The sequence below is a fragment of the Strix uralensis genome, chromosome 2, assembly GCF_047716275.1.
Source record: "Strix uralensis isolate ZFMK-TIS-50842 chromosome 2, bStrUra1, whole genome shotgun sequence".
NCBI lineage: Eukaryota > Metazoa > Chordata > Aves > Strigiformes > Strigidae > Strix > Strix uralensis.
Window position 1 is genome coordinate 65,082,534 of NC_133973.1, and position 25,007 is coordinate 65,107,540.

Below are 25,007 nucleotides of genomic sequence, written 5' to 3' on the forward strand. Positions count from 1 at the left end.
TAATTGAGCAGACATTCTAGAGGAAAAGAAAAAAAAAAAAAAAAAAGGGAAAAAAAGGAGGAGAACTGTGTATTTTTGGAACTTAGATACTGTCATAGGGACATTCAGGAACATAAATAAACATAGCAGAAAGTAACATTTTCCTTGTAATGGCTGCTATAAATATATTTAATAAAACAATAGCAGGAAAAAGTTGATCTGTATTCCTGCTGCAGAAGGAAGGAAAGCCTGCTGCTTCTGCTTAATGTATCAGAGACATTAGAAGAACAATTTATCTAAGTGAAAATGTGATCTCTGCAATGCATCCAAGGTCAGACAGATCTATAGCAATTTGCAAAGTAAGTGCCAGTCAGAGCTGCGATGGCTGCTCAACGCACCGACATTTTACAAAGACTGCAATGGCAGCCAGATAAGCAGTGTTGTTGCATGTGCACGTTTATCCCAGCATGCTACCTTTTGCTTTCTCTTTCCAGCAGATGTGTACCACTCGGATGTGTAGTGGAGGTAGCCTACATGTCTCCTCAGATTATGAGGGCTCAAATTAATTTTCCTTGCTTTCAAGGAATTTTCTGGTCTTTGTCTGTCTAAACAAATATTAAGAAACAATAATGTAAAAACCCTGCAAGTAATGGCACAGGAACATGGCTGAAAAAGCCAAAGATAGTACCCACTTGGACATGACCTTGTTGAATCGTGCATGAGGGAGAGAAAATTTGACCATTCAAATCTTAAAAATATGTTGTCGAACAACAACGCTATAGCCCACTGCTAGACCTGGTGCTGCCAGCCCGGGACTCCTGGGGCTTCAAGCTGGACTAATATTACTGTTGCCAATGCCACAAAAGACCAAAAAAAATGTTAATAATTTCTTTTGGTTGTTTGGCGCTGCCTGGTGGCCGCGTTGTATAATGTCGTTTTAAATGGCCGGGATGGTTTGCCTTTCCCGTCCCTGGGCACGGCAGCATTTCTCGCCTGAGGACCAGGAAGCTTGTTCTGAAAGGCACAACGCCCACCAATGCAATTTTAGGCAGCCAAGGGGCTCTTCAGTCCATCTTTCCATCCAGGAACACGTTTGAACTTTAGACCGGGTTTCTCATGGTTACCTTTCAGTAGCGGGTAAGATTTTTGGCAATGCCTGAATGAAGACAGGATTTTCAGAGGTAGGCAGATACACAGGCTGGGATTCATCCGGTCTAACTCAGGCATCTACATCAGAGCTGGTCACCCCTGGCTTCCGTTTACATTCAGTAGGGAGAAATAGGCACTTCTAGAACCTGTTTCATCTGAACAGCTTCAGACGTACACAAGAATGATACAAGCTTTCTTAGTAATGTTGACTTCTCTCTTGCTGATCATAAAAGGCAGCTGGTGACTAACTCGGATGCAGACATTTGTCCTTTGGTCAGATGAATTCCATGTATAAAGGCTTCATAGTCTCTGGTTCCTGCTGATTGCCATTGCAGTCATCCCCTTATCCCATCCTTGCTTTCAAAATCTGGTGTAAATGGTTAGGCATCTAAATTTCCTCAACAATCCTTAGGAGTTACATCTTAGGGGCATAAGACAATCCTGGTAAGATATAAGCTGAGTACCTAATCCATTTCTGAAAATGGGAATTACTTTCTTTTGAAATGATAACCCAAGGCTTATTTATGATTAAATGAAAGCTCTTTTAGTTACTACTTCTCTCTGCACCCCATCCAATTCCCTTGTGATTTGTCTTGCATCAGCTATTTTATTTTGTACTTTCCTGAAAAAGGCAACTGTTTGAGAATACAGCATTCTGAACAAGAGGAGGCGGCAATTTTGGGGTGTCTTTAATCTACAAACACTGTAGGAGTTCTGTATTTGTTTACCAGCCAGAGTCCAAAGACTTACTCAAGTTCATCTTCAGAATCATAGTTAACGTGCATGTCATGAGAGGCCGCGACATCACTTGTTGACTGGAATAACTTCAGATTGCTGCTCCCAGAAGATGACGTCTCCTTCCTTTTCTTTTTGCCAAAAAACTTTTTGAAAGATTTGAACTTTGATTTTTTCTTTCCTAAGGGAACAAACATACAGAAGATGCAACCAGCAGCATGTGCAAGTTTTTGGAACTAATAATTCCTTTATAATTTCTGCGCAAGTGGATTTCTTTCATTGAAAACGCAACACAGTCTGCTCTTGCATTAATGTCTTTCAAGACTATACTGATAGCATGAAATTACTATTACCTTGGAGAATGGATTGCAATGTTTATGGAACATAAGAAATAACCTATGGTATAGAATCTTTCCTAATAGAGTTTCTACTTGCCTCTTGAGATAATTAGACTGTGAAGAAAAACTTTGGTATTAACAGCCTGGGATGCAGAGAAGAAATTACAACTTGGAAACCCATTGCCTTTGTTCAGCAAGCTAAATAGTGATGATAAGGACAATGTTACCAAAACCAATTTAAATGCAGAAAAGGCTTACATAGGTGGAATGTACAGTGTCAGGAGGCTAATGCTTTTAAAATGTCAGTTTTATAATACATCCCAGAATATTTTGAATGCTAATTAGGAGACTCAGTGGATCACAAAGTATTAAACTAGAAATCAAGCAATAATCTTGAAAAGCAATGCTAGTCTGCTCAGTGAGGGCAGACCTGAATTAGGATCACCTGCAAGCTCTGTGAAGGAAACTAAAAATGAAATCAGCGTTTTGCACAAGACATCCCAACAACTTGTGCCTGTCCCATATGAGTTGGCATGACAGCACTGCGAGGCATCCCTCTCAGCATTTCACTTATCATTGGACCTTGTTGGGTAAAAAAGTTAACTTGGTCACAAAATGCTATTTTACACAAATCTTATTTCAAGCCTCTGAAAATGTCAAAAATATAACAGCTCTTGGAGACAGGAGGAGAGAAAGGGAGAAAGCATTCTCTAAACAAACAGATTCACTTCTGTGATAGAGCTAAGGCAATGAAGCTCAAGAAGTCACAGCACTTTTCATTCATTGGGGAAGGCAGCAATTCTACCTGAATTGTCCTCTCCATCTCCTTCAGTCTCTCGTACCTTAGGGTCCATTATCCTTGAAGAACTCATGTGACAGTCACTAAAGGAGGTAGAAAAAGTGTCAGTCATATCAACAAAATAATGGTACTTCACTATATATGTGTATACATACATACAGGCAAGTTACTAAAATACAAAAATATAAAATAATACATGATGTGTATGCTTTTACATACAAATATGTAGACAATATATGTCTAAATATATGTATTATATCTATATATAAATGTACATAAAATATAAAAATATACCATAGGATGAAGCTTATTAGTCTAGGTATAATAAATTCCATAGAATATTTCCACTTTTATAAGACAATAGTTCATTATGGGTTAGTTAACCAACTAGCCTCTCTGGAGTGATGGGATTCTCAGATGCTTCTAAAAGCTTCTAAAAGCATGCACCATAGGAGATGGGCTTCTTTGACTCTCTCTCTGTGACTATTCAGGACCACAGACAAACTGTCTTTGTGATAATTACAGAATCTGGGTAACATGCACCACATGTATTTTTCCTTTATTTATATCCAATCTGAAGTCTTCTACAGATTCTAGTTTTTCTTCTTTTTTCAGCAACTTGTGAAAAGGTAAGAGCTCTTTTTATTCCTTTGTTCATATAGACAACAGAAAAATACAAGTAAAAATAAAACAATTGATTTTTTTCTTTTCTTCTCTTTGCTTTTTGGAAGCAAAATATAAATTTGCTTATTAAGGTTCCAAAATTAAAAAACATTTCCAAAACTGTATATGTCCCAAGCCTGAGGACAGAACATCTGTAATTTAAAATGTATTTCCAGAGCCTTAGCCTGTTTGTGTCTCTTTTTTCATCTGTAAAGGCATTATTTCATAGTCAAGGCAGAATAAAGTCATAGATGCCATTGACTGGATGGTGAGTTAAATTCTGCAGAGTAACTGTATGGGCTGTAATGGTGACAGATGCTCATGCCGCAACCTGGATGGGAGGTTGAGTACACTGTGGCTATTTTGATCCCCTGAAGTACCAGCAGACTTAAGTCATGAGGCTCGTAAATTCAAAGCGTTAGTAAAATGGAAATGAAACATTTGTTACTCAAGTCTAAAACATGATGCGTTGTCTGAACCATCAGCAAGCGTTTGAGCTGGGCCGTGACAAATGGCTGCACGACAGCCACAACAAATACAGCTCTGCTGCCCAGTGGCTCCGGGGCTCCCTGCCAGCCAGACCTGCATGCTGGTTGTAAAACACCCCCTGCCACCATCCATCGGGAAACCAAATCAAAGTTAAACACAAACATGAGGGTGAGCATCTTTTGGTCAAGGGCATCTGCCTTATGTAGGGAGCATTAGTAAGGAACTTGCCCTAGAAAAGAACAGACATGGATGATACATGTATTTTTAAAGTAAATGCCCGCTGGGAGGTGACAGATAAATACGTATTGTGGGCTGTGACATATCTAGTCAATTATTAAACAGGTTTGGGGTGTCTCAGATTCATGCTGTCATGTTGCAACAGCAATGGCAGGAGTGCAAATCAATACCTTTAAAGCCTCAGCTGTTATATGCATGCCCTGTAGCATCTGTAAGCTACACACATTCAGAGGTGGGATCCTACAGTCTCTATATAAATTATGGATACCATAACTCAGATCCCCAGCTGTGGTCCACTGGCATGGCTCCGCTGCATCCAGCTGCACTCAGGTGAGGGTGTATTTTTTTAATCTGAATGTCTGTATGCCATACTTCACTAGTTCTGCACAGCAAAGCCACTGGGGGATAAATACCCACACAATGGAAATGTTAGTTTGAAACATGCAGGCAAGTATAAACACATTCCGTCTGGCAAAATTCAAGCAGATAATGTATTTCTGACAAACCAGAAATGTGGTGTTGTCCCATCGCAAACCTTAGCAGACAATTTTCTAGAGAAAAATGATTAACGAAGGTAGCTCCACCATGTCAGAGATTTGTGTGACTGATCTGTGACATCTGAGGTCATGAAGAGTGTTTCCACTGGGTGCGCCAAACATCTGGGGACAGTAATACGTGACCAGGGGGGCGGCATACTTCACTTAGGGGAGACAGAAGGACACTGAACACTGATGAGCTCTCTCCTTGCCAGCCCTGCATCTTGAAGCAAGGTCCTCCCTCCCCTTCTGACTTCATGCAGCCGTTTTTCAGGTCTGCCACATTTTTGCTGTTTTCTAAGGTTATTTTAAGAATTTGTGTGTCTTTCCAATAAGTGCCCAAGACCTGGGGAAGGCAGCACACCACTGCTGTGCCTTTGGGGGTGCTTCTTGCAAGGGCGCAGCATGGGCTGCAGGGCTGGAGCGCCGCCTTGTGAGAAGGAGCCAGGTCCTTGGCCAGAGTTGTGTGATTTGGTATACTACTTATATAGAACTTGTTTAGCGTAACTTGCTTAGCATTAGTAGCTAAATTTGCTGAAGCCTTAGGCTGCAAGCTGTGAAGTTTCACCTATGTATGTTGAACTTTTACCTAGTCAAGTAAAAGAACGCCCCAGCCAAGAAGGTTCAAGCCAGAGGGTAAGGAATCTGCATTCATTAACAGAAGCTGCAACCTTAGAGATGAGAAAAGGAACGGCCCGCCTAGAGACAATGAAAGGACCCAGTGAAGAACAGGAAGACCCCAGACCCTAATATTACTACTGGTCCAAACTGCACATGAGGGTGGGGAATTTAAATTGTAACGGTATAATTGCCCAGGGATTTCTTTGTTCAAGGTCCCTCTTTGGAGGCACCCAGCTCAAGCTGCAGCGCTATTAATAAAAAGTACTTTTATAAAGGAATCTATCTTTTGGCTTATTGATTCAGCAGAAACACAGAGTCGAATCCTGTTACGGTGGCTGGCAGGAGTAATTTCTGTAATACCAGGTCCTGCCACAGCTGCCAGAGTCGTCCCTGGACAGCTTCCCAGTGTCGCCTGGGGAAGAGCTGGCTGCTTCGCTGTGGGAGAGCTGCCAAAGAGATCCAGGCAGTGTGTGGGGAGGAAGGTCATCTGCGTGAGACGACTTTGGAGGGAAGCAGAAAGCAACCTGAGGTGCGGGTCAGAGGCACCGGGGGTGGAGGCGACAGTGGGTGTAAGCACCAGTAGCCTCTGCCTCCTACACAGGAGCCCAAAGACTCTGATGCCCCCAGCAGAGACATGGTTATTTTAAATTACGGTAAATAAATCCTAGAAGTTTGGGTCAGATGGGCAGTATCGGTTTTGCAGTGGGGGGACTGTGAGGCTTTTATAAAAACTGCATCTCAACTCAGTGTGCAATTACAAGGATTGAGGAACTGTGTGGACCTTTCACTGCCCAGAGCTTGTGAGTGGGTGTCTCTCAGGTTTTCATTTCAAAAGGCAAGTTTCCAGCCCGAACCCAGGGTTTGATGTGACTCTCCCAGGCCTGGGCTAGCTGGCACGCAGGAGGAGGAGGAGGCGGCGGTGGCAGCCCTCGCTGCAGTCATTATGTTGTGCAGACACGCGCTGTGACGAGGACCGCGAGGCGCGGTCACCCACCCAGCGCCAAGGGTGCGGGAGGAGTTTTATGGCTGCTGTTACTAACGGGAGATTTGTTTGCATCAAGGGGTGAATGGGCACCTGCTTCCTTAACCTGAGGATAGTGTGTGGGGGTCAGCAAGCGGTGGAGGGGAGTAGAAGGAGTTGTGAAACACTTGGTGGGCAGTGAGCTGGTGGCCAGGTTTTCAGAAATACGCTCGAAAGTCAAAACTTGCATACCTAGCAAACCTTGATTTTAAGCAAATACTGAAGCTGAGACTTAGCTGCTTGCCCGAGTGTTTTGCCAAGTGATGGTTTCCACTGGAGCAATATCCCAACACAGTGCAAAGAGATACCAGCCCCCGCTGAGCATCTAATGGCTGCCAGAGATCCTTCTGAGCTGCTCCACAAGCAGGGCGCTGCCCAGCTTAGTGTCTCACCAAACCTAGCCGTAGGCAATCACATTCATGCCTACCTTAAAATTTACGATGACATTTTTATTGAATAGCGGGAAAGTTGGTTTTCCTTTTAAATGCTTCCTTTGCTGAATGTTGTTAGAGAAACGTTAGTTTTCAACTGCTCACCACCTAGCATGAGATAACCCTATTTTCTTTCCCAAATATATAAACTCGGAGAACTGTTCTATCTGTATCTCCCCTTTTTTCCTTCAGAATAACCTATTTTAACAATATCTTTAGGCAGGTTTTCATTCTTTCAAGCTTTTTCTTCAGTGTCTGTAACAAACCCCCCAGTATTAATACATTCATCGTAGGAAAGATTCAATTAAAGCATGATACTTAAGAGGAAAAACAAAAAAAACAGAGGCCAAAGTTTACCCTTGGTATGACTCTAACTGCTTGTCACTTCCGTGATGTAAACAGAGATTTGATTGTTTGTTCTGGAGCTAATTTTATCTTCCTCAAAGCTTTGCTTAAAATCTGTGATGGCCTACAAGTTTAATACCTGTGCAATGAAATGCTGACAAAATCCAGCAGCTTTGAATCAGCACCACCAGCACTGGTAGTATTCAGTGTGCACTTATGCTTGGATTTGGAGGCTCGGCTGCGAAGCGGGGCTGCTGAGCTTTCTCATTTCCAGTTTCCCCAAGGATTTACTGAAGTCCATCACTATATTAAATCATCATGTGATCTGAAGACTCAGCAGGATTCACATCCTAGAGCAGCAGCCTGCAACACTTCTCCCCTGTTAGCAAGGGCAAGATTTACCACACTGCTGGCAGTCATACACTTTTCCTCCTCTTCTTTTTTCCTTCTCATTTTATGTGTGGTTCTTTTCACAGTGGAATACTAGAGATACCTGCTTTATCAGTTTACTATGAGATTTTATAAGCCCAAAATGTCTGATGATAAATTGCTAAATATTACGTGAGTTTATAACAGTATTTTTTCTATATTGTACTTTTCCCAGCAGAGACTTTTTCCACTTTCCTTCTTCTTTCCCATGCCCTTTCTAGATGAGCTAGGATACAAGAAATACAGCTGAGACTACATGAGTGCAGAGAATAGAGAGGGAATATGGCAACACAAGGTGTGTTTATTCCTCCTCCTATCCCTCCCAAATGTCAGTAATTTCAAAAGTGTATACCCAAAAAAATTACAGCTGAACGACAGCAATTTACACCTTTTATTCCTGTGTTGTGCAAGAATAGTCTATTTCTAGTAGGCAAAGAATATCAAGAATTAAGGTTATTTTAAAAAAATCTGAATTTACAGAAATTATTTCACATGAAAGGAAGGCCTGCCCTTTTCTCTCTCCAATATCATGGTATGCACTAAAATTCCTACTGGTATTACACAGCCTTGTGGATTTGGGAAAGAAAAGGCAGGGATTCTGGGGATATAAAGAGAACCAAGCACTTAGAAAGACTCCTCCAGCTGAGGTAGCAACCAAACTGAAAACATCTTAAATACCAGGGGCAAAGACTGGGGCAGCTTTTCCTCACCCATCCCCCCTCCGAGGGCTCAGGTCTGAAATGAAGGCACCGTCCACAGGCCATGCAGCCCCTTCTCCTGTCACATGGACTGCAGAAAAGGGACAGCTCGAAGTTTCCAGAGAGAGCAATCCCAGGGTACCCGCCACGATCCCCTGCCAGCAGCCAGTGCATCAGCGGAGCTTTCACACCTCTGGAGATGCTCCAGCTCTCCAGCACGTGCGTTAGCGAGAGCACGATCTGGGCATAGCCCTAAGATGCCGTGCCTTGGCATAGTGCAGGTCCAAAAGTGTGTCATGATCACGTGCCTCTCTACCATATGTCAGCACCTATACAGGATCTGTATATATTCTAGCTGTGTCTCCACCCTTTTTTAAATTATTAAAATTAATTTACCCACATATTTTCTGAGAAAACTGTACTGTTTTCCTCTACCAAATCTATATAAAATATCAAAGATAATCTTCATGTCAAACCAAGAAGAAAAATGCTGTCACTTTTTATATACAACTTTGTCTTTTATTTTCAAAGTTGGGCAGATGCTCATCTCCTTCCATTTTGAATCAGTAAACTAAAAGTATTACTTTGCAAAGTCTCTGACTTCATGTGTTCTCTCCTTGTTTTAATAATTTAGTGCAGATGCTGTTAGCACATACTTGTTTATGCTGACTGATGTCCACGGGGACATCATCTTCAAAATGTGCTATTTTCACAAATGGTTTGCTGTCTAAAACATGATAGTTCGTTATACATCTTCATCAGTCTCACACTGAACCTGGTACACCTTCCCCATCTTTTCTTGTCTGCATTATTGATTAATAAAAGGTTTTGTTTCTTTGCTTGTGGTTGACTTTCTCCAGCTACTGCTACTCTTGCAGCATGTTCTCATGTTATTAGAAAATCTGTATATTGCACAACCACGATGATGTGGTGAGAGCCTGTGTGCCACTCATGCTCAGAGCAAGGCTGGCTGTGAGTAGCTTCGCTACCAGCACCCCCTCCCTGGCTGCGTGGGTCCTAGCCCAGCACCCATGTGAGAACACTCACCCTGAACCCAAAGTCAATGCCCCCCCTTTAAAACTCTGTCTTTTAAGGATCCTCCCATTCTCTTCCTAGTCACTGTCAAAATGAATATAGCTACCTGTCAGTGATATGCCCTTTCTCTCAGAAACGACTAACAAAAGTTAGTTGCACCAACACATAATCTCTTCCAATGCTGCTCTGTGTGCCAGAGTTTGCTATTCCTCCACCTCCAGCATCAGTGAGATGGAGGAATAGCAAGCTGTGGCACAGGGACCAGCACATAAAACTACTGACACGCTACTATCTCTCTGCACCAGCCCTTTCCTTTGCAGTACTCGCACCTACCACTCAAATCCCCTGTTGCATGCTGTGTAAACATAAGGTGGTGCCCAATGTCCCTGTGATCACTGACAGAAGAGACACCAAGGGATGCCAAGTAATAAAATACCTGCTAAAAGGAAGGTGGGAGAGGGGAGATAGGGTATAGCTCACTGCATGGGCTCCCCTTCCAAGCCTTTGAGCAAACAGGGTGAGACCTGCCAGGACCAGTATGTCAGACAGGAAAAACAGAAGCAGCAGCAGGTGCATCTTCCCAAGCCTTTCAGTGGGTTTTCTGGGTGTTCAGTTGTTTTGGCTTGCTTCTTTCACTGCTATTGGGCAGTGTGTGTTTTCCATCGCCTAACCAGCCCAACTCCTCTCTGGCGCATCTGCCCTGTTATTCCGAAGGCTGTGCAGATTCTCATGTCGGATCCTCACCAGACCTTTCGCTGCCATGCCCCTGCCAACAGCACATTCCTTTCTCTATTACAAGCACAACACATTTCCAAGGGACGGGGGGAAAAAGCCCTGCTCTCTCTACCTGTTTTTTTCAAGAACTGATAGACGTTCCTTTCCCCATTGTTTCTGAGAGAAATGAGAAACACTCCATAAAATAAACTTTCCTCCCAAGCAGCTTTTGAAGAGTGAGCTTCTTGTTTTTAAAAAAGTGCATTGCAACAGAACACACAAACATAAGAGGTCAGAAGGCACCACTGGGATTGCCAGCCTTATGTCCTGGATAGCACAGGGAATACGCTGTCCCCCAGAAGGGTGAAGGGAACTCTGCTTCCCTGATAGAGCTCTGTAACTCATGGATACACACCTTGTCGAAGGTCATATTCTGTCCATGGGAAAAGCCTTAGCCTGTATGTTTTCTTTAAACAACAACAACAACAAAAAAAAGCAAATCAAACAACCATATAAAAGAATTTAAAAGGGGCGGGGGGGGGGTTACATTCGCAAAAGAATAAAGCAAACTCAGGTGAAATGCCTTATTCCTATGGAGCAACCCTTTCCTTCTTGCTTTCAGTTAATAGAGGGGCTAGGATATCTATTCTACCAATGTGGAAAACATTATTATTAAAAGACCTGTTAGAGTAATAAAGCCACATTGGCTCTCTTTCTTCTTTCTTAGCATACAGGGATAATAAAGACATAGCTGTTTAACACAAAGACTCAAGACCTCCCCCGGCCAGCTCCCTATCAGAGATCCTCTGCTATATTTAGGAGCACAAACAGCTTGACATACTACCAGAGTTTTAGGCTTGTATCAGCCACCTTTAGTGACAGAAGCACAATTTGTATTTTGAGCTTAAATAATATCACGTGTTCATGTAGAGTACTTTGGCTAATAATGTTCTGAAGAAGTTCATCTTTTTTGTACAATAGCAGGTTAACATCAGAGTCAAGGGTCAGGAAAGTATTAAAAACTCACTGTGCCCCTCCTTGAAAAGCAATAGAAAAGAAAGTAAAGTGTCTTGCTTTAGTTAGAACAAAATTACATTTGATTCTACACGTCGCAATTGCAATTATTCTTGAATTCAGCACTGGGAACATTCCTGAAGCTATTTCACAAAAATAATTATACCAGGTCTTTTGGTATTCAGAATGAGTAGAAATATCAACATTGTTATAAGGTCTCAGTGCCTTCAAATTCATGGAAACATAACAGGGCTTTCATTGATCCTTCCTTGCTTATTAGAACCATGAATACAATAAATTGTCTATATACCCATGTACACACACACACACACACACTTACTTTGTGGCAAAGAAAGAATAAGAATCACCTGGAACCACAGCAAGCCCTAAGGAACGGCTGCCCCATCAATTAACCTAATGTAAGCGTGTTCCTGTACAGTGCGAGGTTAACAGGAGTTTAAGATACAGAAAGTGTTTAGCACTACCGAGAATGAGATCCTTATTCAGCTTTATCTGCTATTCTGAAGAAAACTCAGTGCGCCAAGGTAACCAGACAATGAAGGCAATTGCTAACATCAGAGCTGAATGTGGCCCAATTTTCATCCCTTCTGAGCCTATCTATACCACATGGAGTATTTACTCTCAGCTCCATAATGTGTTGTGTACTCAACAGTGTCATTTCAACAGTTTTATTAAGTTTCTTTAAAAGTTAATGACAAATCTTTTCAAATGTCAGGTTCATCTGGACATAGAATATAACTATATCCCAGGCCTACTTCCAAACGTTTTGCCATTAGTGTGATGAAAAATAGTCTGGTTTGGCCAGACACAAGTAACGAGGAAAGTGTATGAAATGAGACTAGGCTGGGCTTTACCAGGTTCCTTGGGAATTCCTATGCTGGAAGGATGAAATAATCACTGGGATCATTTCTGACCCACGTGCAGAATAGTTTTAATATTGTTGATTTAAAGTACAGAGAAAAGAAAACAGGGAATGCAAAGAGAATGAATTAAATAATCTAAGCGAAGCCTGAGCTCTTCCAGGCAGAGAGACACCAGCCTACCAGCTGACACTAGCCAGAACATAAGCAGGTTGATTTCCAGGAGCTGCTCATGAAAGGTGCCATCAGGGGCCCTCAGTCCTCAGCACTCACTCAGCTTTGCCTCGTTTCAGCCCACATCACTCTGCCGAACTAGCTGCAGTTGTGCGCTAACCTGGAGTCACCTCGGATGCAGGGATAACAAGAAGCCATGTCTCCAGCCCAAGGACCGGTTCGCCCTCCTGGGTCATCCTAGCATGAAGGAGCAGTGAGGACGGAGTGAGATCCAACTGGAGCTGCAGGAGGGCAGCAGGAGGTGGTGGAGAAGGGGAGCATCTTCCCCTGCATTCCCTCTGCAGGGCTCTGACTGCAGACTCAGAGGCCAGTTTCTTCCCCAACATCCACACGGAATGTCCAAGAGGTACAGCCACTGTCAGCACAATCTCAATCCTCTGAAATTTCCCCAGGCAATAGCACTCACATATTTCAGCAATAACTGCTACCTTGTAAACACATTCCACATTCCAGTTGCATTAAACCCCACAGGCCAAATGCAAAGCTGAACGGCCTCTTGTCTAACTGCAGTACAAGGCTCACTCTGCAGCGGTACATGTGGCAGGCTTTTAATTGGGAAGGACCTTATTTAGCCTCTTTTGACCCTTTCTAATTTAGTCCCTCTCAGCTTTCAATTGATAATCATTTTCTTGAGCCCAGATGGAAGAGAGATGAGCCATGGGCTCCTTTCTCTTTCCTCCACCCATGTAAACCCTCAGATCACTTCCAGAAGAAAGAGCACGAGATTTTTAATGCAAGGTCACAGCAATACATGACTACCACAGGGGTTTCAGGTAGGGTCCAGTTAAGTTGGACAGTCTTCCTAACCCAAATAATTTCTTACGTGAACAGGCTGGAAGGTTGCTTTCTGATCACACCACAATAAACAAGATTGCTGAGTCCTTTCATCTTTGCTCGGGACCTTCCTCCACAATCTATAAGAAAAACACAATCAGGTTTTCACAAATGTAAGAGCTCTAATTTTTTGTACATCCCTCACAACATGCACTTGCAAACTTTTCATCCTTACTATCCATTCAGGACATGTTTGTTATTTTGTGTTGGAAAGAGGAGATATTTTCCTGTAGCTCTTCTCTCCCTGCAGGTCTGTGCTCCAAAACAAGGATATGAGCAAATGGAAATAACTGCCACTTGCTCAGGTTCTTTTTTCTCCTTCACTCCTTCCCTGCAGCAATAACCTCAGTGAAAACACCCTCTGGCAAGTCACTCTGCGTGTTTCACCTCCAGCTGCCACTTCAGACTTGCAGACTTTTGGAAGTCAATACCGTGAATGCAGCTTAATAGTTTTTACTGCTTCCCTGTCAGAAGTCCAGAGCCAAGTCTCTAGCATACTCTACACCACCAGCACAAGCCCACTCATTCCCTTGGACTGGGAAGTAGAAAGGATTTGCATGTGCCAATTTGTCCAGGACAAGTAACAGTGAGCATGTGTGCTCATATATTCAGAAGATTATATGCAAAAATCTTACATGCAGAACAAAGTCAGAATAGGGGACTGGAGAAAGTACAAGAGAGGACAGTACTGAAGAGCTCAAACCTTCCCTGAGAGTGTTTATAACAGTAAGGGACATAGTCACTGGGAGGGCTCGTGCTCCTTGTCTAGCCCGAATAGCAGAAGAATATGCTAACAGTCACAGCATCATACCAACTGTGCATCCTCTCTCACCTGCAAAACAGATGGTTCCAGCCCTGACAGTGCTTTCATCTTAAACCGGCACAGGCAGACAGGTGATAAACATCACCATACAATGCTGCTACTCCTTAGGTTTCATTTCCTAAGGAAACAACACTTACGTGACTGCACTCTCTCTCCTGCTCCATTTGCCCGTCTCCCCACCGCTTTTGAAGCCGTTTGTCTTTTCCAGCTGAGTTTGATGGAGAAACACATCTCAAAGCTATGAAGCTTCTACCAGTTTTGTGAAAACTGGTGATCATGCAGAGTCCCCTCTACAGAAAAGCTGACAGCAGAAGGAAAGCAGTTGCTTGTTCCTCTTGCTAGCCAGCTGAGCAGCCAGTACGCCCGTAGCCCAGGCACTGCCCTGATGAGCTTCTAGGCTGGCCATTAGAGGTTACGGGCAGTTTAGGGTATGATGGAGAGTCAGAAGCAGAAGGGAGAGACTGAGAAGTGAAGTCCTGCAGAGAGCTCATGGGGGTATGCATACTGCAGTGGGGGAGCGCTACTGGCCTGGCAGAAGCCAGCTGCTGTTTAGAGAATGACACTGATGTTATCCTGGTGCTGCTGCTTAACTTGGAGGTAGAGAAAGGAGGGGAGGGAAGGGGAGGGGAGGGGAGAGTGGAAGAGGCAGTTACCAGCTCTTGCTGCTCTCTAAAAGACCTGAGATTCGGACCTGTTCCTGACCTCAAATCACTTGGGACTTTCTGGAGAACATCACAGCATTTCAAGGAACTGTGCTACAAAGGTACAGTTGTTTCCATTCATACCACTACAAAGCCTACCATGACAAATTTACGCTGAACCAGTCCATACATATACAATGTTGGGATCACAACCAGCCTACAACTTGAAAAGGCTCTCCAAAAGGGGATGAGAATTGTTGGCTTCCCCATTTTCTAGATGGGTACAAAAGTATGGAGAGATTAAATGTTTTTCTTGATGTTCTTCAAGAAGCACCTCTCAGAGCAGAGACCAGAGTGAGTCTGTCATGCAGAAGCAATACTCAGCTCCAGGCCTGTCCCTTGGTCCAGCTCTGCTGGAGCCACTGGAGCAGACTGAGGTGCCCATTCTGGTCCAGGGCCCAGCTCCCCATGGCACCCTGTGGCATACTGGAAAGCAGGAGGCAAAGGGAACTGGATCCCACTCCCTGGATCTCCCTTGGAAGGGGTCCTATGGACCACTGGTGGGGAATACAGTGGGAAAAATGTCCCCCTTTTCCCACATCACCACTTGCCCTCAGTCTCTTCTCATTTCCAACACTGAGGCAGAAATTCACCCTATCTTCCTCTGACCTGAGGAGCACTTTCCTTGTGAAACTCTCTGCTGGTTTAAGATCTCTTTGGCAGAAAGCTCTCACGTGAACATTTTTCCCTGGCTGCATCTCCCTCTAGGCAGTGGAGAAAAGATATTACTAGGTCTAAACCACCTTACTCTGAGGAGATGCCTCTCTGTGGAGGATGGAGGGAAGCCAGGGTTACATAACAGCTCAGTTGGGTGCTCTGCATTCCCATCCCCATTGTCGTAACCCCCATGCCAAGTAAGCCCCAAAGGCTACACAGAAACCTGAAGATGACGTTTAGAAGGGGCAGAAAGGAAAAGATCCATTTTGAGACTTATCCCCTTTATACCCAGGCTCCCTTCTTTGAATATACCACAAATGTTTTACTTCAATACTGAAAAGCCCAGTGAGATGCAGGTTATTAATTTATGACTATGACAAGATTATTATGGTTAATTTAACATGTCCAGGCACTTAACTAACTACTGTTGGGAAATATTTGTCACTAATTCAAAAAATTTTCTGTCTGCAATTTGACAGATATAGCACAAGTGAGCTGCAGAAATCCAGCATGACATAAAGAGCTCTCATCTGCCATCACCTTTACACGTGACTGTACAATACTTGAGCTCTGCCTGATTTAAATAAGCACAACAAAATGTACTGCAGCGTTCATAAATTAAATGGGATTGGAGTTCAGATGCTAGAAAAATCTAACTTAAGTGTATGCTCTTCCAGACATAGGAAGACGAGCAGAGAGGCACACAACCTCCCCATGGGGAGCAAAAGGGACAACATTGGGAGGGAGGGTGGCAGAGCAGCATTTCTAATCAAAGCTCAGAAAGCAAAGCTGTGCAAGCAAAAGCTGCTTGTGTGGGCTTTCCTCCCACCTCCTGTGGGTGTACCATGATCCCAACCAAGTCAGGTGGTGAAGAGTAAAACCACTGAAGTGGTTTTATTCAGGAGCAACCTGTCTCTCAGGCATGGCACAAAACCTCCAGGGCCATCTCACCACTCCTGGGGAGGGAACTACCCACCTCAAACTGCTGTGTTTCACTTGCTTTCCCAGGGAGGCACATGAAAAATCTGTGTGTACTGAGCTAGTTACAGCAACAAATAAACAGTCATGTCCAAAATGACCAGTCTTATGGCACCGCTGAAGCATCCCAGCACTTCTTGGCTTTTTCTGATCCCTTGGGCAGGTCCAAAGTCAGTGATGAATCATTTTGCCCACAAAGGCTCTTTAGCGCTGTGGTTTTGCAAGACCTATCAATCACTATCAGATGCATCCCACATATCAGCCCCTTCCCAGTGCAGGTTCTCCGTGCATTGCCTGGACTTTTTCAGTTCTCTCACACGGTAAAGTCTCCTGAGGAACAGCATGTTTTGGTACACTTAAATCTTTGAGCTTCACATAAGGGTGTCAGGATAAAACTTGGGAACATACTACCAGAGGGGACTTCCTGAGCATTCAGTCCCCCATTGTTGCTGGCAAACACTCCATTTAATCCTTTCACAGGATGATTAAAGTCTTATTTTGAAAACTATTCAATTTTCCCTAGTCCTTTGACTGAAATGCTATTCCAGAACTTTGTAACTCTGATGGTTAGAAATTCCCAGACTAAATGGCCAGTCTATACCTGTTTATTTTTTTTGCCAATGGAATACTTTCTTTGAAGCAGCTTTTCTCTCCTGCTACAGGTATTTAGAGAAGACAGGAGTCTCCCCTCTCAGCCTTCATCTGAGAAGCCAAAAAAGCACAGCACCTTAATTTCCTCCCAGAGATAAGCTCTCCATTCTCCTGGCCATCTTACTAACCCTTCTCTGCACTTGTCCCGCTCCAAGCTCACCTCTTCTGGCAGCCAGATGCCCAGAACCGGACAGTGGATTCCAGGCAGCCTCTATAACTAGATGACACAAAAGTCACTCTTAGATTTAAGCTTCCCAGCTCCCAGTTAGACTTGCACAGGTTGGCAGACAGGCAAAGAGGAAAGCATTCACCTTCCACCTCTAGCTTGCTGTCTCCTGCAGAGTCCAAGGACATGTTTGAGCCACTTACTATCAAGAAATGCCATTCTGTGCAAGGCCTATGTTCCAACAACCTCCCCAGACTTGGCTCTTTCCTACGTCCAGCCACCCAGATCGCTGATGCTGGCTGCCAATATCAGACTACAGGACCCATTCCAGCTTCTTTTCAAACACCAAAGCGCCAACTTACGCTCCCTTCGCTGGTCTCGCCAGGGCGCAGCCATCTGTGTATCTGCAGAGTGTCTCTGGTGTAGGTGTAATGGGAAAATATTTAGCCTTTTACATGCAGTTGGCAAATGTACTAGCTCAAATTTGAGGAAAACCTGGCCCTCTTTGCTGAGGGGCCTCCTTCCTTTTAACATTTTTTGGAGACATTTTAAAAATACTTATGAGTCATGGCAATGGGCAGGGAATGAGATGTCTAGCAGAGCTCCCAGCTCTAGCAGAAGAGCATTACTAAGAGGACACTATAAGGCTTTGTGAACAGAGGAAAGATCAGGGAGTACTGGATGACTTAATCTGTTGGGTCCCACGCTACCCTCTGAGGGTGCTGCTTTACTAAAACAGCTAGATCAAAGTGACTAAAGATGGTTCAGCTGTTAACTGTCTCCTGAAAGTTGTTGACCTTGAGGCTGGAACAATTAAATGAAATGTGAAGCACCTCCTCAAACAGGTATTTCTTCTTCTCTGTCCTACATCACCTAAACACACAGTAGTGTGAAGTTACACCCTTGGGAGAGCCTTTTGTAACAAAGAACATCCCGAACTGCATGAAGATCCTGCCCTGGTATAGATTTTTTTCTCTCTTCTTAATTGGACACATATAGACTGTGGGTCCTAGGAATGGATGTATGAGCTCTCCCATATGTATGATAGAGACAAAAAACTTGGGATACCATTTTGGACACACACACTTTGAAAAGCAGCCGCTGTATCAGGTATGCAATGTGAGACTCTGGGAATTGTTTTTCTGAATACTAAGTGTGGAAAATATCAATTGAAACTGCACTCAGTCTCTCTGAAGAAATCAGCTCTTGAATGCCTTAGAGCCAGCTTCATATTAGAGATAATTAAAATATACAGCTTAAAAATACTCCGGTCTTTTATGTCCCTATTCAGAATCCACCACTACAGCCTCCTGTGCAAAAAACCTACAAACATGCTTGCAGTGTACCTGTCCTAGAGATGTGCAGCCAGACCTTTGGCTGATGTCACTTGGCAGGCCTCTGCTGAAGTTAATTGGAGCTGTACCAAATCATATTGCTGAAAAGCTGGAGCATACTGTTTATAGACTTCTGAAAAATGCAAGTTAAATAGCCTGTATGCACCTGGAGACATTCATTTCCACATTTTTCAAAATATGAAAATTGTATTTCCTGTGAGGAGTGGCCCTTCAGAAAACTATCATGCCAGCCCTGTACCTGTACTAGATATGAATAGACTGCTTTAATTCCCACCATCTCTGCTATCTGTGAGAGGCTAAAGCACAAAAAAGACAATTTCTTTTTCCTAAATTTTTTTTAGAATATCACATTGCTTTAGTTTTTACATTTGCCAAAGGGTTTCTACTTGTAGTCTACCAAAGGAACACAAAAAGCAGTATCAAATCTGACGATTGCTGGCCTCTGCAAAAAATACATAGTTAGGGGGACTTGATGCTTTTCAATTTGTAAATGTGCTAACAAGGAGCCAGTGCTGTGACAGCACAGCAACCAATAACTCTTGATCACTTAAGGATTCTTCATTAGCCAACTCTACAATAAATTAACTAGAAAAGTTTAAAGGTTGTTTTCAACACTTTATAAACAGACACCATAAGGAACTAGGGAAGACAGTTCATCTTTCCACTTAACTTTTTTACTTACCACCCAATGAAATTTTAATAAGTACAAAGGCAGGTCAGTACTCCCACGACTGAATGTTGTGCATCTGTGTAACCAAGAAACTCATTACACCTGTAGGAAAACAACCTTTAAAGCACTTCAGACATAAACTTTCCTCAGCTGCTTACCTGCGTGTGTTCCTGTTTGCCAGATTCAACGTAACACAAAGGGCTACTGGTGTTTCAAAAGGGATCTGTCACCTTGCCAGACATTTAAGCAGTAGCAAAACAAGCAGAGGCACTTTCAATTTTGCACGGAGGATTCCAAAAGTCTCGATTCGGTTTGGCTTGGATGGTACACCCTATGTCTCATCAGCTGCCCAGCACTGTGCTACACTCTGCCTTCCCGAAGCGTGAGTTGTTAGCACTGCCCGGATCCCTTCACCAAGTGATCCCTGTATCTAATGCTGAAGGAGCCGGTCAGAGAGGAGAAAGCACCAGTATCCCCCAGTTGCTAGGAAACAAGCAGGGAGATCCTGACCTGAATTCTTAGCAGAGGCTGATGTTGCTCAGGAAGCTTAGCTGTGTCCTTCTTGGAAAGGCAGGGACACGGCGAAAAGTTACTCCTGGCTTTGCAAAGGCCACCGCGTAGCACCACCCAAGACAAAGGGACAGCAGCTGAGCTATTTTTACGACAAAAAGGCACCTGTTGTGAAAACGGGAAACGTGCAAAAATGGAGGGTGAATTTTCTGTTCTTCGTGCCAATGAAACTACAAAGTTTTTAACCTTAAAATAAGATCTTTGCATTTCAAATTTGGTCATTAGATAAAGCGGAAGAAACCTCCCACAATGCGCACAGCCTCAACATTAGCAAATGCAATGACAGAATACTAAACAAGAAAATCAAGAAATTAAGGTTATCTGAGACACGTATGCTATGAAGCATAATCTAAAGCCAAACTCGTAACAGAAAACTGAAGAGAAGCAAATCGGGAAAGTTAATGATGACACAAGAAGTCAGCATTTTCTGACCTTTTAAATATTTTAAGTTACTGCCATGCCATTGTATTAATTACTCTATTTAGCTTGCAACCTCCTCAGCATGCATTTTCTAAAAGATGAAAAGTAAGAGCTGAACTAGAACCGAAGAGCTAAAGCGGCCTCTGGGTCCCTTGCATAGTGTATACCTGACCCTAGTTATCCTGTAGAGTAGAAGGAAATAATGACTTCACAAATGCACCATAATGTAAATGTCTCACACAGACCTGATTATCTGAAAAAAATGCCTGTTGCTTTCTACTGACTCCAAGGAACATCCATCCTCTTGGCAAAACCAGCAGGAAAGTGATGCTGCGCACACCACGTGGGGCATGGCTCCTGCAGGCTGGAGGGGCTGGTGAGGCCGGCAGGGGATCGAGGGATGTTGGAGCAGAAACAAGTCCTTCCATTCCGGCTGGTCACTTCCCCATTGCATCTGGGCGCGTTCCCACATGTGAGCAGTTCCATCCTTGCTCGGGCAGACACTGCCAGTGCCAGACAGGAGTATCTGTGAGGACCCACACCCAGCCAAGGCAGTAGCTCCAGGATCATCTTTGCAGGGCACACTTTCTGCATGAGAGATTTGCAGGGGGTATACCTACCACCCAGCCACCACGTGGGCAAAAGCCCTTTTAAAGAGGGGTCTCAGGCACAGGGGGACTGGCCTGTCATGTCTAGAGAAGTCCAGCTATAACCTTAAAAGGGAATTACTCCACGGCTTACAATAGACTGTCATCTGTTAAAAAACAAAGCAATGTTTTAATGGAAGGGAAATGCACACAAGTGTCTTTGCAGAAATGACAGACCGTCTCAGCTGTGCAATAGCACACCTAATGCTTACTCCTAATGTGTGTAGTGTACCCCCAAAAAGGCTCTCCTTTCATTATAATATACAGTCCAGTTCAGTAGCCCAGTACAGCTGCGTTCAACACAGGTTCAGGGTCAGGCAACAGTCTCTTAGCTATCTCTCCCTCCCCCATAAATGACTGTATTTACCCAGGGAGTCAGTCTATCTCTGCAGCAATTATAACGGCCCAAAAGCAGATGAGTATTACACTGCTTCAAGTACCTTTCTGAACAAGAGCCAAAGCCCATCATGATTATAGGAAAATTATAGTTCTTTTGTTCATTTCCCTTCTTTCATCTTTTTGCAGAAATAGGAAGAGCTCAGTGTTAAGTCCTTTCCCAAAAGCACTTAAATTTCCAGACAAAATAGTTACAGATGTCATGACCCCAGGAGCAGCAAAGCTAAATTAATCCAGGTTTTAAAGAGAGTCGCAACAAAAAAGTCTTTATAGATAACCAAGTGACCTTTGGAGGAAACAAACTGAAAAATTAAGAAGTATATACTCGCTGCTAAAGAAAAGATGATCACGTAACAGAATACTGAATGCAAGTCAGAAATCATAGCTCTGTGCAGTGCAACTGTATTTTAAGTAGTGCAGGTATTCTGAAACAATTTTCTTTATGAAAGGCCATCTTAAAGATACCATCACCAGAAGGCAAAATGATGCAGAGAACCTACTCATAGAAATATTTGTATTAGATAGCGCTAGATTAATTTTTTTACTATAGATTCTTCTTTTGCAAACCAAGTGGAGTGGATGTCACTTCAGTGCATTTTTTCTTACAAATTCTTCCAAATGGCCTTAATGTTCAGCAACACAACAAGTTGACACTAAATAACAGAAATTACAGAAAACAGAGGAAGCTTGGCAAAATAAAAGGTGCAGCAAAATGTAAGCTTTTAATAATGAGGCCCTTAATAGAGGCAAAGAGAAATTTAAAGACACAAGCATGGAAGATTTGAGAAGAAATGGAGAATTGCTGAGCCTGAAAGAGAGAGGGAAAGGGAAAGCCTTTCAGGGACAAGAATTTCAGATGTGAAAGGGGAGGAGGAAGATGAGAAAAATACTTCTGAATTTTTCTGTAGACAGACTGAAGGACATTTACCAGGGCTGGTGATGAAGACAGTCCTTCAGGTGAATACCAGAATCCAATGATCTCCTGGCCACAGATGAGCAAATAGCTCAGTCAGTGATTTGTCATTGACACTCTTAGAAAGCTGCCAATTATTATATGGCTATTAATTTTTTTAGGTATTTTCAAGCATAATCAAAATGCTGTGAAGACTCATGGGAAGTTTTAAACTTCTGTGCAAAAAAGGGAGTGTGAATGGTACATGGAGAGTGACAACAGGCCGTAAACCAGTGAGAACCACAAAACAATAAAGCAGCTTTATATAAAAGTTAGAAAAAGGATGTAGATGGGAACAGTGCTGCTGGAAATGCTGATTCAAGGGAGAGTCCAAACTGTGCACCTTTCCTCCCTCTTAATATTTCCTCTGTTCATGTCTTGAGCAGCAAGAACAGGTGAGTAGTAAAATGGATCTGGGTGGGATACAGAAAAGCCATTCCATAGCATTAAAAATAACCTGTCACTTCTTCCTATTTTCTAAACTGGCATAACTCCACCAGCTTCATTTTATGCCAGCTTAAGATCTGGCCAAATGCACAGAATAAAAGGTGGCAGTTCCTCTTACATGCTTCACTTTGCCTGCAGGCAGGTTTCAGCAAGGCACGTGTCTATTCTAGGGGAAGATACTTAATGAAGGATTTAATCTTCCTGATGAATACAGAAGGATGCTAAAGTACCAAACTCGTCAAACACACCTTGCAACAAAATACATTGTTAAAAATTTGCTTTACTCAGCTATGTAACTGTAAAGCCACGTAAAACAGACAGTTCAAAATTACTTGACTTCAACCACTGAAAGTCAAACGCTGCTGTCCGAATCTCTCTGCAAAGGTATAGTTTTACAGTAATTGAGATAGTACGTAATCCGGTCACATCTCCGCATACATCAGTAATACAGTACCGAGAAGTCTCCCAGTTGTTCAGACGCAGAAGGAGCTGCGTGAAGCATTGATTCACGCTGATGAATTGTAACCAAGCAACACTGCCAGCATCCCTCCAGCCCATTGTTCATCTGAGCTGGGAAGAATAGCAGCAGAACAGTACTGAAAACCTGCCAAACTCCGGCTTCCCCAGTGAAAGGATACCATCCCTCTAACACTAGATATAGCAAATTCTTTAACCAAAATTTAACAGAAATAAACTCTTATTTCCCTCCCAGTAAAAAGATAATGACATGCCTGAAGGCAGCAAATTAATTTCTGTGTGTCCATGACTCTCCTGTAAATAGCCTTTACAAAAGAAACAGTTCAAATTTACTTTACACAAAAAGTGCAGGCCAATGAATTATTCATCTGAGCAGAGGGACAGAAATACTGTCTTTTTGTTAGTCTGGCTATTAGATGCTGAGAAAAACTAAAGACAACTTTCTCAGATACAATAACTAATCAGTAACAACACAGATGAGATGGAAAGGAAGTAGATATACTTGAAAAATTTGTTCAGTGAGAGTTGGCAACAATTTTCCATGTAAGTGTCTGAAACCAACAGTTAACACACAAAATTCAGCTACTACATCATCATCAATGCGAACCTTATTATCAACACAGGCATAAAAAAATGATGTTACAATACTGAATTTTTTCCTTTTATGGCAGTTAAGTCTGAGTGGTGGGATTATTTGTTCTGTTTAATGCCACAGACCTGGACATCAAGACCAAAATTCACTGTAAAATGATCCACTGTTGCTCTTTATGGGAATAAGAAGATGACACAGTCTGCCAACAAAACTGTTGGTTACTAGAGAACCTGAATTTTCAAGATGTGCCACAGTCCCCCATTTTACCAGAAAAAAGAACCCAAAAAGCACATATATAAGTTAAGAATAAGATACAGAATCAACTTGTTCTTGTAATGTAAAAGACAGGCTACCAGCTGTGTGCATTTCTCAAGAGTATAAAAAACCAAAGCACTGACCTGTAAAACAGAAATAGTAATAACATCTGCTAGACTTCTGGGCTCTGAAATCGCATTCCCTGAGAGCGAGTTTCCAAAAGAAAGGCTGGGCACTTATGTAAGATACCACTTCCCTTTTCAATGAATCGTGCTTCTCTTTTGAAACATCACTTAAAAGCCTGAGTGCAAAACCACATACATCTCTCTTCTCTGGGAATAAAAGTAGAGCAAAGTAACAAACTGCCATGGCATTGACAAAAAACCAGATTTATCAATGCCTATCAGAATTTGGGATATATTAGATCACCCTCTTTGCTTACTCCCTGCTCTTCTTTTTAGTCAAAACAGGTTCCTAGATGTGGTCTTTTCAACCCCATCGTGGGGGATCAAGAAGTCCTGTTCCCTATTCTACATGGAGTATCATCAGGATCTCACACAGGCAGAAATGCTGCTCCTGCTTAGGCTCTCTCTGCTTGGTATTTAGGGTCTTATAAAGTCCTCAACACTGCCAGAGGTTTTGACACTCCACAGAACTTCTTACAGGGTCAAAGTCTGCTCTCCCATGGCATGAGTTCCCAGCAACTTCCTCTCGGTTGTGAGCAGGTATTTAGAGCAGAACTTGGTCTCCTTCTTTCCACTCATATGTTTGCCAGATGGCTTTATTTAATGTCTATTCCCTGGATTGGCTCTGAGATTGATTTTTTTCCTCTACATTTGCCATCTGCTGGTCCAAACAGCTAAATGATATACTTGCTTTTCAATCTCATGGCACTGATTTCATTCTTCCTGTCAACTTGGCATCCAGAATAGTATGGCAGGCAGACCAGCAGGTCTGGGTAAGGCCTCACTCCACCAACAGGAATTGCTCCTTCTCGTGCCTTTGAGAGCCATTACCACAGGAGCAAAGTTGTAAGAGGGAACAAAGCACAAAGCCAGAGCAAAAGAC

At 42.9% G+C, this 25,007-nt stretch overlaps 1 protein-coding gene across 2 annotated transcripts in view; it reads right to left on the bottom strand.

Annotated features, from left to right (window-relative positions):
* The window catches only part of CRACDL (CRACD like), a 43,304-nt gene extending 23,869 nt beyond the window's left edge, over positions 1–19,435 (bottom strand). For both annotated transcript variants that reach the window (XM_074860957.1, XM_074860956.1), the window contains exons 1-3: positions 19,342–19,435; positions 3,007–3,083; positions 1,879–2,044 (exon numbers count right to left, since the gene is read on the bottom strand). In XM_074860957.1, the coding sequence (XP_074717058.1) occupies positions 1,879–2,044; positions 3,007–3,073 (233 nt within the window). In that variant the 5' untranslated portion in view covers positions 3,074–3,083; positions 19,342–19,435. The remainder of the gene's footprint in view (positions 1–1,878; positions 2,045–3,006; positions 3,084–19,341) is intronic.
* Positions 19,436–25,007: the final 5,572 nt, after the last annotated feature.